This window comes from Apis mellifera, linkage group LG2, assembly GCF_003254395.2.
Source record: "Apis mellifera strain DH4 linkage group LG2, Amel_HAv3.1, whole genome shotgun sequence".
In the NCBI taxonomy this organism is placed as follows: Eukaryota; Metazoa; Arthropoda; class Insecta; order Hymenoptera; family Apidae; genus Apis; species Apis mellifera.
The window spans coordinates 13,326,765-13,344,620 of NC_037639.1; the positions used below are offsets into that span (position 1 = coordinate 13,326,765).

Genomic DNA, 17,856 nt, shown 5'->3' on the forward strand with positions numbered 1-17,856 from the left:
TATTCAAAGTTTTATTAACAAAAAATAATGATTATTTTATGTAATCTTATGTATTCTATTATGTAATCTTATTAAAAAAATTTTTTATTTATAAAAAAATATAAAAATTGCTTTTATTTATGGTTTAATATAAGAAAAAACAAACCTTTCTAATAGGAATAAATAGATATGGAATAATTTATTGTTTAATGACATACACATTGTTCATAAATTATTCTATATGAGTACTTTAACTTTGCTCATTTTACTGAATGTTATAAAAAGTAATCACAATGTTTCAGCAATAATATCAGAATATTTTTTTATTTTACTAGCAACACTCATATCTATATATTTATCACCTATTGATATAATCATACCTCCCATAATGGAAGGATCAACTTTTGCAGTAAGCATAATAGATTGACCTTTACTTAAAAATCCTTTCAAAGCTGTTTGAAGCTTAGATGTCATTTCAGCATCAAGAGGTTTTGCAGTTACTACTTCACAAGGAACTTCACCTCTAGTAGCAGCCATTAATAATTTAAATGTATTAATTACATTGTTAATTTGTGAAAGTCGACCATTTTCTGCTAATAAAGCTAATAAATTTATTGTTTCACTTTTCAGACTAATTTTTCCTCCAATTGATTTAAGTCCTTCTACTTTCTCTTTTCTTTTTATTGCTGGATTTTTCACAAATTCATTCAATTTTTGATCTTGCTTCATGAGATCCTAACAAATAAAAATATTATTAATAATATTATTAATAACTTTAATTGAAATTAAATATAATATTCATTATACATACTTGAAATTTAAGAAGATCTTTTTCAATATTATTTAATGTTTTTTGTTTTGAACCTGCTGAATAAAGTGCTGTAGCATATCGTCCTCCTATGCCAAATACTTGAATCGGAGGCTAAAAAAAATCAATAAAATAGCATTTTTCATTATTAAAAATGAAATTAACAAAATATTCTAAAAAAAAATCTCTAAAAATAATTATAATTTATTAAATATGTATTTTTTACATACATATATTTCTTTTGTAGTTACATAATTTTATAATTTTTTAAAAAAATACCTTAACCAATTGTTGAGCAGCAGTACTACTGAAAAATGACCGGACCTAATAAATAATAATATAATATAATATAAGTTTTTTTTTATTAATTTGATATGTATAATATTTTTTAAACTCAATGTTTTCATTCAATAATTGAATTGTACAGTTTATTTTATTATCGATAATTTAATTCATTTATATTTTTCTTAAATTTTAAGACTCATAATTAAATTATGTGTTATATTACTTACAATTATTTTACTGAAAGACATTGTTATTTATTTCCAAAAGCACGATATTAAAATCCGAAAACGATAAATGAAATACTACAAGTCCACCATTATATAACATGACTATTTCACAGTGTGTAAGTATATATATTTTTCATTTTAATAGCGACATCTCTAGAGGGAGCAATTTGTAAGTTTTAAGAATTTATTTATAATAATTAATATGAAATTGTACGTACATTATTATTATTATATTTACAAATTATTAAATGAATTTTTAATGAATTACAAATGAATTATTAATCCTAACTTTAATTATGATTTCAGATTTATTTTTATGTATGCTTCAAGTTTTGATCATCATTTTATAAATGCGCGCCATATATTTTCTTGTAAGAGGGCAATAGTATATTATTATACTTTGAGAAAGTGTAAACCAATTTAAATGAAAATTCGATAAATATATAGACGAAAAATGTTTACACAATTAAATTTATTGATCTCAATATTTTTACGTGTATATTTTAAATAAGTAAGTAATAAATTAAATTAAATAATTGTTTTATTTTTCTTATTTTTCATTTTTCTCTATTTTTATTTATATATATGTATCTATAAGTATTAATTAGAGGATTTTTCTTTCTATCAAGATTAAACAAATCTTTAATTTCTAATGATTTACTTATTTATTTTCTATACATGATATAATGTACAATGAAATTATTTATCAATAAATTAAATTTAGTTGCACCGCCAAATAAAAAAAATATTCAAAGATTCATTAAATAGATAATGTTTTTATGAATAATTACATTAATAATATGAATATTAATATTTAATTTTGCATATAATTTTTTATAGCATCGTGAATTTTAGTTTTTTTTTCACATATGTATGTTCTAATTCAATATTCTATTTATATATTTAAATATTTAATTATTTTCAATAGAATGATTATAGTATTTTATATAAATATTTTTTTTCGCAATATTTAAACAAATAACAAAACATTTCATTAGCAATATATAAACCATATACATAAAGATTTTACATATGTATACATGTGTGTGTATTTTTAATATTTATACATATAACAATATATTTAACATCAAAATAAATCGCATATAGAATATGCGATCGCCAATTTGTTAATAAAAGATGATAAATAAATGAAATATTTTATCATATTAATTTATAGATAACAATCTTATAATGATAATGAAAAATACAAATTTATATTTTTACAGAAATAAAGATTTTTAACAATAGAATATTTTTTAAAAAGTTTAATACGATTAAATTTTTAAAGTAGTAGAAATGTTTTTAATTACATCACTTTCATTGCATACAAATGATACGTTGGTCCACTATTGAAATAATCAATGTCCAATTCAATTGGCATTTATTTCCTTATTATCCGATGTGATGTAGTTTTTTATATCGATCAGCGATAAATTTGAGCTCGTTCATCACAGTTCGGATTTTGATAATTATACGAATATAAATGATAACACCACATCTATAATAATTGTTTTTACATTGACTTTTCCTTTTTTAGATATTAAATATCATTCCATGGTTATTGGTGCTGATCGAAGAACAAGAGGGAGTGTAATAAAATTCATCAAGAAATCGATCTTAGTCGTTTTACGATCGTCGATTACCGATGTGAGACAAATTCCATCGTTTGAGAATCGTAAGTTTTAGATTTCTTACTATTATTTAAACAATTCCGCAATAAATGAAATTCCTTTATAAAAATATGTTTATTGAATATTTTTCTATATTAAGAAGTTTGTACTTATTATTAAATGGTTTGTACTATTAACTAAATAAAATCTCAGTATTAGGTTTCTTAAGTTTCTCATCTAATCGACTAATTATAAGAATGTTTCGTTTCATGATTGCAAAACACAACGAGAATTTCTTTTTATTTATGATTTAAAATTTGAAACAGAAAATCTAGCAAGGAAGGAAATTAATAAAAAATTTTCGCAAAAAGATTTTTTGTAAAGAAATTTGGCGGGCAAATATGTCTAGTAATTAAACGTAATTTGTTCTTGCTGCGCAACAAAAAAGATTCAAAGCTCCGCAAAAGTAGGACGATTGTCTGGTAGTTCTAGTAGGTCTATTATGAGTTTGGTTCCATCGGTGTATCCGTCTACCGTTGGTACGATTACTCCAACTTGCAGCATTTTGTAAAGCCGTGTACTTTTCTGCAAATGAAATTCAAAAAAAATGTTCTTAGTTAGGTAAGCTTTATAAGCCAAATATACAGCCAAGTCAATGGCATTTCAACCAAGGAATTATTTAATGAAAGAAAAAGTAAAAAGAGTGATATTATTCAATGGAAGTTCAAGTCAATATACATTTCTAATTTAAGAAATTCTCCATAAATTTTTTTTTCGAAATTAAAACAAATAGTATTAATAATGGATAATTTCTTTACATAATTTAACAAAAGATTTTTTTTTTTACGACTCTATTCGTAATTTTCAAAAAAAATTTTTTTCTTATCTCAAAATATATTATTTTTAATGGGAAAAATATATAAAAACTATTATATAGAAATTTCATATCCTGAAAATTTATTTCACAATTATATGAAATAAAGACATAAAAAAAAAGATATGTCAAAACGAATTGTAATGCGAGCTTCTTACATAAAACATATATTATTAATATTATTATTAATTTAATAATTTTACTTTACATAGTATAAAATAATACGGAAAAATCACATGATGTTTCAATGAAAAAGGGATTTAATTCCTCGGTTGCTATGATAAATAATAAATTGCGATATCTGTTCGTTGAGATTTGAGATCACATTTGATCCTTTACATTATCACGATAAAATCACGAGTGATATCATCGATCATTAGCGACAAAACAATGTTTCGCGAATTTAAAAAAGTTTAGTTTAGTTTTTTCCAGTTGTAACTTAAATTAATTTATCGACGAATTCGTCATAATTTTTCATTACATAATTTTGTAATGAAATATTTTATATTATCACACCTATATTGTTTATTTTATTTTTACTATAAATATACATATTTTTTCTAAATTGCGGCCTGTAGTCGCAATATGAATATGAAAATGAATTCCATTCGTCCTTGACCTCAAGAATTGCATTTCACAGTTGACGTTACGTGTACATATTAATTTTATCGCGACAAACAGAAGATTCGGGAAGAAAAATTGAATAAAGAACGATTAGTCTCGACGGCAAGGTATTTGCACAATCGAGATTCTTTCTCAAATCGTGGCTCGAATTGCTTTATCGGTTCGTGATCGGACATATTTCCCTCTTTATCTTTGATTTTCCCACCCTTTTTCCGCGCCCAGCGAATTCTCGTTTCCTCTCGTGGAGAACGCAGAAACGGTTTCCATCTATCCTTGACCCGAGCTCTGTTTAATGTTAAATATTCGCGCACCTTTCGCGTTAATACACTTGTTTATACGTTTCGGTATATCATACATTGATCAGATTCCCAAAACGATCGAACGTCTTTCGACGATTATTAAAAATATCGCCATTTTTGTCTCGACAACACCTTCCTCCGTTGTACACGAGTATTACAAATAAGTAAATATATCTTACTTCCGGCTCCGGGAATAAACCGTCTTGCGTCTCTTTTTATTCTCGCTTCGCTTCCTTTCAGCCCGTTCCTCTCTCGTCGTTTCGCACCGTTTCCCCGACGAATTCTCTCGACACGCCATGTGCACACCGCTACTCGACCTGTCCTTTCTCGAAATTCTACCTACGAATACAACGATTCCACTCCTCGTTTCTCTTATTTTCCCTTCGGAGACAGTGGTCTCTGCGATCTTTCTCGAGCGTGAATTTCCCGTTCGTAACACACGGCGAAGGAAATTCGTGTTTCGGATCGACCTTGACCTCTTTCTCGTTCAATGTCAAATATCCCCTGTCTCTCTCTCTCTCCAACTGTATCGTTATTCCCCTGATAAGCAAGCGAAGTTTCGAATTGACGTTTAGGGGATCGAGGATCGTGGTACACGTGGTGATTTTCGTGCTATCTTTCTCCCTCCTCCTCCCCCTCGACGGGCCACGGGGACACGGCATCCGAATTCGCTCATTATATCGATAGATAATTAAGGTCGCCGTGCACTAACCGAGCTGGGAAGTGAACCACCGCCCGATAACTCTAGCTAGCTCTATCCTGTTGGAAGGTAATACGTTTGTTCCTTATATAGAATCAATGGGAGGTGGAGAGCGCGACGAGGTAAGACGCAGTGAAAGAGACGAATAGAGAGAAAGGGAGGAATTGTTCTCCTTTGAAATCCTTGGCCTCTGGAGTAACCCGATTAGAGACGGTTGAATAGATAGGTCGGGAGAGAGTAGTGGAATAGGAAGAAAGATGGCCAGAGAAAGAAAGCAGTGAACGAAGCGAGGGGAGATGTGTGTGTGTATATATGGAGTGGTAAATAGAATAATCAAGAGTTCTAGTAGAATCGGATTAACCACTATTGTGGAAAATTTATGTTATCGGGTTATACGAAAATCGAATACTATTCGAAAGTGGCTCCAATTGGGAAATCCTATTCGAGGCAAGAACTTTCGATGTAAATTCGATCATTTTGTGAAAATCGGGTCAAGATATAGAGGACGTCGTTGAGAAATAAAATTCTAAGAGGTATAGGAAATGGGAAGATGGAAGAGAGAAAAATGACAGTACCTATATCGCCACTTGATTGAGGCATAAACTCTTGCAGTTCGTTGATCAGACCACGAATTTCTTCGGAATCTTTCTGGATACTGCACAACTCTTCCTCGTAGAAGTCTGGCGTGATTTGCTTACAGAGGACTATTTGTGAGATCACATTGCCGATGTTGGATGGGCCGGATCGAGTTTCTGAAACCAGAGAGAGAAAGATTTATGCCGATCGTTACTATGAATATTATTGATTCCTTCTACGAAAAGGAATGACATTTATACTCTAACGTGATGATATTTTTAACTTAAATACGGATTTTATAGCATTATTTAACGTAGCGGGATTATTATAAATGAATTTATAAGGCGGCAAGATTAATGAAAATGTTTGATTCCTAAGATATGAGGATTTATAGGAGGATTGTGAAAATTACCGTAATACTCCGTCATGTCCATCGGCACGATGCGGATGAGGTTCTTACTTTTGCACAGCTCGCGCAGAAACAATTGCGCGACATAAAAGAGAAGCATCAAATTTGGACTGTCTACAGGGATTCCGATATCCGTAGTTCTGAAAGCAAAACCCATTCCCAGACCTATTACTTTTTTATCATCGAAGTTTTCTCGTTAGGCATTTCGTCGTCTACTTTTTTTCCTTCTTTAATTATTACACTTTCTTCCTTTCCTTTTCCTTTCCTTCATCTCCTCCCTTTCTTTCCTTAGCCAATAATTTCGCTATTCTACATTTCTATGCCGAACTAATTACTCTTCTTCTCTAAATCTCGATTATCCACATTTATAAGAATTTGGAACATGGGAAAATTCAACGGAAACGTAGAATTTCGAACAAGATCCAAGGATTTTGATTCATTTCGAATTATCTTTATCACGATTCAAGTTAAATTTGTTACATTAAAGACTTAGCTTAAGAACTCTTTTTATTACCTAATATAAAACGTTTATATCGTTCTCGTAAATGCGTCTCGTGAAACCGAGTGATTCATTTCGTAACGAGGCTGTTTTGTGTCGGTTTGCGGCCAAATGAGGAATCTCCTCCTCTCCCCCTTTTTTTTTCACCGTGAAAAGGAAAGACGAAACGCGAGATCGTAGAATCATAATGAAGTGCGTCGGCATCACGCACTAAAACAAAGGTGTTTAACCAAGTCGACGGAGAGGAAGAGTTTTCTGGCTTTTTTTCAATTTTGTAATCGTCACTTTGAAGCTCGAACGACAATACTTTGGCTTCGTGAAAAGTTTCTTGCGTGACACTTTCGTCTATATTATTTTTATAAATAATGCATACACACACGCGCGCGCACTGTGATAAAATTTCAAAAGTAATTAAAATTAAATAAAAAGTAATTACTCGCACGGATAAAATATTTTGTTATTATGATATTTATGAAGTTTCATAGAAATCGTAATAGCTTTACGAAGCTCTTTTTTTTTCAAACACTTTGCAAATGGTTTCCTCGTGTTTCTTCGGTTCTAACTTCTGCTCGAGACCCATAATTTTAAGTATCGCAAAAATCTAATAAATCAGGCGAAGGAGGGAAATAATTTCTTTCTCTCCGACGGCTGATCATTTATACGTATTATACTTGGCGTTAGAGTTGTCTTGCACGCGGTTTATACTACTTATCGCTCAATTCCAGCCCCGCGATTTTACGGGCGAAAACTTTCTCGTACTCAAGAATTATATAGCGAATATGAATGAACGATTATATAGAACGAACTCGATACTTTTCTTTATCGTTGTTCCATCAAAAATTGGCAAAAACAATCTTTCAATTCGTCAGAATTCTCGAGAAAGGAATCGACAAATGACACGTAATTTGGAATATATTTATTATAAGGGATATTAAATTATTTAAGATCGAATAATTTATGCAGAGTTTGTGATTGTTGGTATTGAAATAGATTTTTGCATAAGCATTCGAATGAAAAATTGTTCGAATCAAAGAGGTGAATGAAATCGGTGAAAAGAATGGTATCCACGTATAATAATTTTCATAAAAGAAAAAAGAAAAAGAAAAAAATAAAGAAAGATAAATGTGCTGTCGCGTTTCGTGTAATCGATACAAAAGTCGCGTGATTTTGCAAGATATGTTGCACGAGATCCTCTATTACGACGCACGTATTGGAAAAGTTGTTTGCACGATCAAACATTCAGGATATTCTTAAGCGTTTCGTCGTACATTAATGTTTTTGCAATAAAGATATCGAACAGGAGTGAGTTTCTTATTTAATCGTGTTACGCATATTTTTTCCTCTTTTCTTTCTTTTCGAATCTTTGCATAAGTTTATTCAATATTTCGATAATTATATGCGTTTAATTTTCACGGAATGATTGTATAAGCAACGTTTAAATCACAATTAGAGTGTGTTTGACGTTTAAAACGTAACAGAAATTATGCAACGATGTGTTGGAAGCAGAGAGAGAGAGAGAAAAAGAGAGAAGCGTTTTGTATACTTACACGCGGGATTGCACCGTAATTAAGCAATTATATAATGAATAACGTGTAAAAAATAAATGAATATGTAATTATATATATATAATTTGAAGATAAGAATTGATCTAAATAAAAATAACTCGTCACAAATACGAGAAAAATGATTTACGTTTAATTAACAATTCGTCAACAATCGAGTTTTTATTTGTTAAAAAAGTAGATCGGGATGGATCTTTTTGTAAATTTTGTAAAAAAAAAATAGAAAATTCCAACTGACTTATCTATCTGGTTGTGATATAAGATAGTAATTAATAAGAAAGTAGAAGAGGAAGAAATTCATGAAACATTTAACTTTTCATTAAAACAGGCAAGCTCATGAAGAAAGAAAAAATTCAAAGGTGACGTCTTTAAAGAGTGGTCGATGGTCGACGGTCATCGTTCGTTTTTCCCCCTTTACCTTTTTTTTTTCTTAGAAAAACCAATTCCGTAGAATCGATAACATTCTTTGCAGCACACTTCAAAGTAATAGAAACTCTCGTGATGCTATTATTTCGCTCTTTCCTTTATCCGATCCTGCTCGTATTTTTCTATGATGAGCTGTTTGATAACGAAACGACTAGGTGTAACGATAATTAACTAATAACAACTTGTTCCATTCTTACCGTTAAATTAAACGCGTGATTCGAAACGATGATAAGATTGAACATAATTAAACGCGAACGATTTGATTTCGATAAAAAAAATCGTTCGATATCGTTTTGTTAAAAAGATGTAATTTTGGCGAACAAAGTTTGGCGACGAGTTTGATATAAACTCCACGCCAGGTAATCCACGTAGGGGCAAGACTTAACTTTTATTTAAAGATTTTCTTGGAAACGATGCATTTCCAAGTATCGTCGTGGAAAATCTTTGATCATCTCGCATCGCGGGAAGCTAGCAACATATATGTACACGATCGCTGGCTGGCTGGCTGGCTGGCTGGCTGGCTTCTATCATAGCAATCTATTTATCGTGTTAATTGGAATCCCATTAACCGGAAGCAATTCGAGTTCGCTCTGCGCGATGTCTTCGTTTAATGGTTGATTCCGAGTAATTGACATAAACTGGTTAATCAATCGTTCGGTTTCCCCTTTCCCCCCTTTTTTTTTTATTTCCTTTTGACTTGTCAATTTCAATTTCTGACCTCTCTCTCTCTCTCTCTCCACTCCACTCGCTAATTAGCAAGTTTAATGGCTCGTCGATACGGCGGTTCTTCCGTGGGAATTTTACACCGATTTGAAATACCGTGTCAAGGACGGTGAAAAAAATTTTCCTTTTCTCTTTTGCTTTTCTCTCAACATTTTGGAAAAGAAAGCGGGGAAAAAGAAAAAGAGGAAAGAAATCGTAGCTTGTGCCATACCTTCGTACTTGTGGCAGTATAAGCTGGGACGTGTGTCTGCACGTTTCTACGCAATTTCGTCTCAATCTTCGAATTTTTTCTCGAAGTTCCGGACAGTCCCGTGGCTGGCCGATGTTTATCAGCAAATCGCGGTATTGCGCCACTTGGCTGTTGATCTCTTGAATTTGCTGGGAAATAAAATAGCACCTATTAACCCCGTTTCCCCGTTGTGTTTAACGTTAAAGTAAAGCGCACCGATCACAATGCGTAGAACGCGCTTCGATGTAGTCACAAAGCGGAAATTAAGCTTTCCAGGATCATAAACCGGGCAATTTGTTACGCGACTCACGATTATTACGCGTATAAACGTGGTAAAACGATTTACCGTTCGAACTGCTTTATACGAAACTGCTTAATACATTGCAATTTATCGTCGTATAAAAGGATTGGAAAGAAGAGAGAAATATTATTGGAATGATACACTTGTCGAAATATATTATATGAAACTAATCCAGTTAACTGTACGCAGCAAATGATTAACAAATGATATTTGATTAAGATATGAAAGATTACCGAAAGAACAGCCTTCTCCGTTTTTTCGCTCTTGTCATCTTGAGTTTGCATTTGAGATTGGCTCCTGCTATGAATATACGAGGTCTGAATGTTGCTGGCCGAAGGTATTGGCGATTCCGTCATTATTGCGCTTTAAGGAGCACCGTTTGATTGCCAATCGCCGCAAGGCAATTAACAATACAAGTTAAATTAACGATAGTTTGCAAACGCTGCGATGCTTTATGCTACGTGGCCATTAAAGGGACACCGAAAATACCAGTTTAATTTACACTTCCAACCATCGATAATTAACACAATTCGTTTTGTTTGTTCATTGTTAATTCATACGATTCGGAATGTGTGTTATCAGGAATTATCAGTCGCGAATATTATTAACATTTGGCGTTTATCAATATTTCTGAGATAACGATAGAGCAAGGGAAATTAGTTTTATATCGATATGTAATTTAGTCAACTTTCCCCCTTTATTTTTAACGTTTTTTTTTTTTTTTTTCATTCAACGTCGGTTTTTGAGCAAACAACGATTCGAGAGAACGATCGGACATACGAACAACATTTTTACACTAAACAATATTAATACCGTGATGAACTGGATCTTTCATGGAGAGAAAGAGAGAGAAAGAAAGACAGAGGGATCTTGTTAGTCCGAGAACACGAAGTGAACAGCATTCACGTGATCCATCTAGTTGAGATGCAACCGCACGAACAGCTGATTGAGAGCCGCGAACACAATGCTTCTCCGTGTATACGACCCGACTACGATTCTTCCTTTTGTCTTCTTCCCCAATGATCGAAAAGATATTACTTCAGATCGGGCACACTCCACCATAACACGGATATATATATAACGAAACCGGTGGCAGTAGATCAAACGATTTACGAAGGAGTCCAACGACGATGATTAAATTACAAAGTTCCAGAGACGATGAATTATTGTTTGGGACGAGGCATTTTGCGCCAATGAAGCGTTCTCGATACGATGAATCTGGTAAGAGGTGGTGAAGGTGGTATTGGAATTCGTTCGATCCGATCCTTCCGTTCCCCTCGACGACGGATTCATCTTTTTCTCTTTGCGGAAATTCACGTGAAGACGCGGGACGACGCGTTCTCGTGCGAGGAAACGGCCGACTCGCGTGCGTTTCTTCTTGTCGAGAGAACGTTCCACGTTCTCCGTGACATTGTTCATCGAGTTTGGTCGAACGGTATGCGCGCCGTGCCAGCACACGCGACAAACTGAAACGTGGGTTTTGCTCTCGAGCTCTTTCACTGCCGCGATTCCCACTTTGAGGGCGCATGTCTGACTCGGTCTGTCATTCTACTACTCGCGTGTATTTATTCCTTTCTCTCTCTCTCCCTCTCTCTCTCTCTCCCTTCCTCTTGTTGTCTTTATATACGCTGTGCATATATGTGTATCTGTGTGTTGAATGTGTGTTAGACGAAATTTTGGAGCATTTATAATAGATAAAAGCGAGTTAAAATATTTACAACGTACGTACATGTTTTTAATATTTAAACCAATATTTAACCATATTTTAATAATCATCGATCTTCTCTATTCGGTTTTAATAATAATAAAATAAGTGAAATATTTACAACGTATGTAAAAGTTCTCTAATGTCATTTATTAAAATTTTACACGATATTAAATACGCTCCTGTTCACGATATTTAACGATAGTTTAATAATCATCAATCATTCCTATTCAGTAGTTTTTATGAAACTACTTTTTTTTGTTTTCCTCTTTTGAACGTCTTTTATTTTCTTTTTCTGTGCATTCACAATGCGAAGAAATTCTAAATGCGATGCAATAGGGAATGATAACGTGAAAGATTACATTGTATCTTCTTGTACGATACGAGACGAGAAGAGAGCCGACTTTTATGGAGAAAAGCGAAATCTTTGGTCAAAGAAGAGGCTAATATAGTATCCGAACAGAGTCGTAAAATATAACTGAAAGACAGTAATAATACCTCTGTCCTTTCGATATCTCTCTTTGTGCCGACGTGTATTCTTTAGAGAAAGCTGAAAAATGAAAATTCGTACGGATTTACAATTTTAAAAAAATATCTTATATCTGTATCTCTCTCTATTAATATCTGGCGGACAGATTTTCAACATTCTGGACAAATGTTTAATTAAAAGAGGCTGCGAATTGTATTTCTCAAGATTCTGTTCTATGTAGCAAGTAATTACCGGGGGAATTCGTGTCATTAGCAAAAGGAGTTTTGCATGCCACGATAGATGTAGAAGCATCGAAATAAATACAGACGTGCTGGAAAATACGTCACATTGTTGTTCAACATATTTATTCATATTAATATTAAATTTTTCAAATTTTTTAAAACTATATTCAATTATTGTCTACTTTTTTATTCAATCAATAAAATATATTGTTAAAGTAATTAAAGTCTAACGTAAACAAATTCTCTTCGTCACAGATTATTTGCCTGACCTTTTTCGCATTATTCTACTATGCTTTTAAAAATCTCTTAATCAACATATGTATTTACAAGTTATTCATATAAATATCAAAAATCATCTATATTTTCCAAAAGTTCATAAATTTGTATAACTCAATATATAAATTGTATATTTCGCATTGTATTATTCATTTCATTCAGTATATATTTTTACGAAATATAATAGCGAGATAAACCTATCGGTAAAATTCACAACAGAATTTTCAACGAATTGTCACATGGAAGATAGAATAGCAGAAGAGAGCTTTGAACTGTTTCTCGAGGATCGTTTCTTCACGGCTGGCTTATTCGATACTATACTACTGCGGTCTTTATATTCGTTAAAGATACGGAAAAAGGAGATACGATACAAATATCGCGGACAAAGTACACGTCATTATCAAGTTTCGAAGAACGTAGAATGGTAAATCGATTGATTCCTATTTAGATCTATGAATTCCTGTCTTCTCTTGTCGAAAGTTTAAGCGAATAGAATAAAGAAATAAAAGTCGAAAAAGAGAGAAAGAAGAAAATTAAATGTAAAGAGATGAACAACGATAAAATAAAATTTTAATGACACGATGACTATACGTTTTGCAAAATATATTTGTAAAATAACAAATTGAAATACGATAATATGAGGTCAGATGTAATATTAAGAGATAAAATATTGCACGTACGATATTCAGACGATATTCTTCAAAAAATCTTTGCTTTTTTGATCCAAGATGGTGGCGAAAGCACTTAAATAATTACTCTTCGTAGTAAATAACAGGTATATCATCCGTGCACAAACTGAAAGTGTGTTATAGCAACAGGCGCGATGAGCTGGCAGACTAATTTCACGTTAGAATAATATCATTGGGTTCGATCATAAAATCACACCGTCAACGCCTCGCAATGTTCTGATAAAATGAAAGATTCTCTTATCTTCATCATCGATCATCGAACGAGTATCGAATAATCATCGTTGAAAGCTTTGTATCATAGAGTTAAAATTCAATTTGCATTTTAATAAACACATTCAACTTTGATATTATGACATTGTAATTGAATCGTTTCAACGATTCATCGAAACATTCTAGATTCTTAGAAGCAAAAAAAATCTTTGGCACGAAGGATACTTTTTATACAATTTCCAATTTTAAATTTGTAAATTCTCTGTTTAATTTGTATATTCATTGTTTAATTACTTTTTGTTAAATTTATTAACACGCGATAATTGACATTTATTAAATATTTAATCAAATAATGCGTATATATTTTATACACAGAATGTTGCATAAATATTAATTTTTAACTGCACGAGGGATTTAGGTATCGTATGCCCCAACAATATTGGTTTCACCGCGATATTCCTAATTAACCGGTAAATTTAATGTCTCCTAATCGATTAAGTAAATATATTTTCGTTTCGTACAGTAGCAGAAATTTTCATGATATCAAGCGATAGAAGTAGTATCGATCGCGTTTGTTGATGAAACTATTACGCGAATGAGTGGAATATCCTTTTAACGCGGCAGATTGTTCCGAAAATGTTTAATTAATTTATCAAAGTGAAGAACAATTAACTTGTTGAAAATTCGAAGGAAATCTATCCATGTTTTCAATTGGTATGGTAATTCATTTTTTTTTTCCAATCCTCTCCCTGTCTAATTTTTTTTATCCATCTTTTTTCCCTCCTTCTCTCTCTCTCTCTGTCAAAACGATATCCGTGCCATTTTCCTTCCTGTTTGTTCACGTGATGGTAAACCACGCCGCTTTCCACGGTCGTTGGAGAACGGCCCCCGATAACGAGCGAAATTTGTAACGTGGTTCTAGAATTTACGAGAGCCCTTGACATCAATCATCGCCAAGTTTCGCGGGCAAAAATCCGCACGGCAAGAATTTTCTTCCTTCCTTTCCACCGCTTTGCTCCGTCGTCATCAAATGCGGGACTTTTCTTCTTACCTTGGTTTCAAAAACAAAAAAAAAAATCTCTTCCAACGAGTTTTTGAAAAACTTTTTTTTTTCTTCGTCCAAAATATCGAGATTTTCAAGAGATAAGTAAGATCGGTCATTTTTTGATAAAAATTAAACTTTACGTGTCTCGATTTACAATTACATTTACACGTGAAATCGGAATAAACCGATGTTGTTTGTAAATTTCAATGTTTCGTGTTCTTAATAATAAAAGCGAGCTGCTCGTTCCATTATTTCGCGTATTAAAACCGCTTCCGTTTTACCTACTTTACGCCAGCCAGGTTTTTTTTTTAATCTTCGAAAGTATAAAGACATAAATTTCCCAAGGCTGCCAGTGAAATCAATTTCTGAAATGGGATTGATCGAAAAACTCGCCAGTTTCGCGTTTTATACCGGTCATGCTACTCGAATCTTAGAAGTAATTTAATTTACTTAAGGGGAAACAAGTGAGAAAGATGAAAGAATGAAGATATTTTCATATCTTCTTCGAATATTCAATTTTATATATATATTTATTTGAAATTAACGGTACGTAATTTGAATATAATCCTTTCCACGTTCCGTAAACGCGGCCAAGTTTTATTGTTCCATCAATATGAGATGGTTTTCCATTTCGTGGGCATAGGATGAGATGAAGGTTTAGAGAGACAAGCATCGTCGTTCTACGACCCTCAGGAAAACGGATATCTTCAGCAAATTTCGTGTCATAAATGTCGAGCGCAGAATAGTGACTCTCAACCTTTAGAATGCTGGTTGAGGTGCTCTAATATCACTCTTTCAAATATTAATCTGGCCAGGTAGTATCGCGATATGGGCAAATACATTCTTCGCGATCTTTCTTTCTTTCTTATCTCTCAATAACGGGAATAATATTGGATCGAGATTAAATCATGAGCATTGGACGTGTATCGTCGAATCGAACGAAGAGTGAGATTAAAAAAAAAAAAAAGAAAGATACGAAAATTCAAGTTTATCATTTATCGGATAAAGTTCGAGGTTGCTTATTAAGGACTCGAAGATAAATAAATTCTTGAATAATAATGTTACGAGACGTAACAACTTTTCAACATGGAAACGGAATGAATATTCAAGCCTTTCTTGACACATATGGAAAATTTTTTAAAAATAGTCGAAAACAACGTGAAGTAAAACGACTCGATCGAGTAAAATTCATTAATGGAGGACTTTTGACACAAAATTTATTAGCGAAATTTAAGCTTTGATATCGAATTGAATGAGCGATCTTGTATAATACACGTAAACGAGATTGTAATATATCTCGCTTGAGATCTATTAATATCAGCCCTAATTTTCGGTGTTGGTGTTTCGTTGACGCACGATATATCGACGCCAGATGTCAATTTACATTTACATCGACCCCATGCGTCTTGGGGTTGCCAAGCATTCACGGCGTTTGACAAACGTAAATCGATAAAAGGGGGCAATTGATATCTATTCAATTACTCGTATATCGATACATCGATAAAAAAAAATCTAAAAAAAAGAAAAAAAAGAGAAACGAAATTAACAATCGTCTCGACGGTGAAAAAAATTTCGCTTAACGAAACACGAAATCAGATTCTCCTATTTTCCCGCGCGAACTTTTCATTCTGGAATATCCAGATTCTTTCTCGATCAATGCGTTCAATCGCACACATTGAACGAGATGCGACAACCGAGTTGTATTCCTCGATTTGCATGCCGCTTTGCATGTATGCATTCGTTTTGCATCCATTAAAAATCAGAACGTGGTGGTCAACGATAATGGAGAATCATAGGGGGTGTACGATGAAAATGTAAATCTAGAAACAGTCACGGATGAGTGTTTCGATCTCGTTTAGTTTAGTCCGAGTTAATTTTATTCGTGACTTTTGAAAATAGCAACAGCTCGTATTTAAATAATGATTAATTGACATTTAAATTTAGAAATAGAAATATAACTCAAGGATCTCGTACGTACAAGAAAGATACAAAAGATACAAAAATTTCTGAATAATGAAACACGCGTTTATTTTTATCATTCTGAACTTCTACGAGTCATAGAAAAAGTACACGTAGAATTGTATCAATAAATTAATTTTATTTTTATAGCGACTTTCATTGAGAAATATTGAAGAATTTTTAATTTTTTTTACATCCTCAAGATATATTTTTTTTTTTTCTTTTCAAAATTTTTCTACCGATATCCACGTTCTACATGCATATTTTACCATCAATTCTATGTATGCATTCACGAACGAATCTGCACGGAATAAATAAGTTAAAACGTGCATGAAATTCTACGAGAGAAAATAAAAATAACGCTTTGCTCATATTTGTAATAAATAAAAAAGAAATTAGAAAGAAAAACGTTAAATCAGGAATATAGATAAACTATTAAAGAATAGAGAGAATGAGAGGTTCGTGCCTAAAACGATAGCGTGAGGAGGTTAACGGTTAAGTTTCATGTATAGCTCGTGAAAAAATAAAACAAGGGGAAAACTGAAAGAAAGTGGGCTATGAAATCAGGGGTGAAGTCGCGTAAAGTCAGAACTGTTAACTCATAGATTTGCATTAAAAAAAAAAAAAAAAGAAAAAAAAATTCTATATAGAAAGAATCGTGGAAAAAATGGTTTAGTTGGAGAATTCAGTGTTGGCGAAACGAACAGTTAAAAACGAGAAGAACGTTTTAAAAGAAAGGGAGGAAGCTTAAATTTGTGTGTCAGTGGGTCAATCAAAGGTAAGAGGAGGCGATCATCGTTGCGGACCGTTTTACTTCTCGAAATGAAAGGAAGTGGATGGAAGCATGCGAGTCAAAGCGGTTGACTTGGTAGAAATAACAGAAAGGCGAGGGTAATAAAGGGAGATATAGATAAAATGGATATAGAGAATGGACAATACGACGAAAATTCTCAAAAGCGTACTAACAATAATTCAAAAATATAATCGTATCATTTGCAAAAATATGAGAATAAAGCTACGATAAAAATTACTTAAAAAATGAAAACATATTCAGATATTTAAATCTCCTATTTCTGATTTTGTAAAATGAAATCCTCGAGGAATAACCTTTTCACGATTATAAGCAGAAT

At 32.5% G+C, this 17,856-nt stretch overlaps 2 protein-coding genes across 2 annotated transcripts; both read right to left on the reverse strand.

Moving 5' to 3' along the window:
- Positions 1-146: 146 nt before the first annotated feature.
- LOC409236 (ATP synthase subunit O, mitochondrial) lies at positions 147-1,445 on the reverse strand. The gene is made up of 4 exons (XM_392760.7): positions 1,300-1,445; positions 1,067-1,111; positions 791-901; positions 147-714 (listed from the first exon to the last, which is right to left on the reverse strand). Exons 1-4 carry the CDS (start codon positions 1,318-1,320, stop codon positions 268-270), a joined length of 624 nt encoding a protein of 207 aa, XP_392760.2. The 5' UTR covers positions 1,321-1,445; the 3' UTR covers positions 147-267.
- A 1,076-nt stretch (positions 1,446-2,521) lies between these two features.
- LOC725758 (regulator of G-protein signaling 7-binding protein A) lies at positions 2,522-10,487 on the reverse strand. The gene is made up of 5 exons (XM_001121567.5): positions 10,365-10,487; positions 9,813-9,979; positions 6,395-6,531; positions 5,982-6,158; positions 2,522-3,494 (listed from the first exon to the last, which is right to left on the reverse strand). The coding sequence occupies exons 1-5, from the start codon at positions 10,485-10,487 to the stop codon at positions 3,322-3,324; spliced, it is 777 nt and encodes a 258-aa protein (XP_001121567.1). The 3' UTR covers positions 2,522-3,321.
- Positions 10,488-17,856: the final 7,369 nt, after the last annotated feature.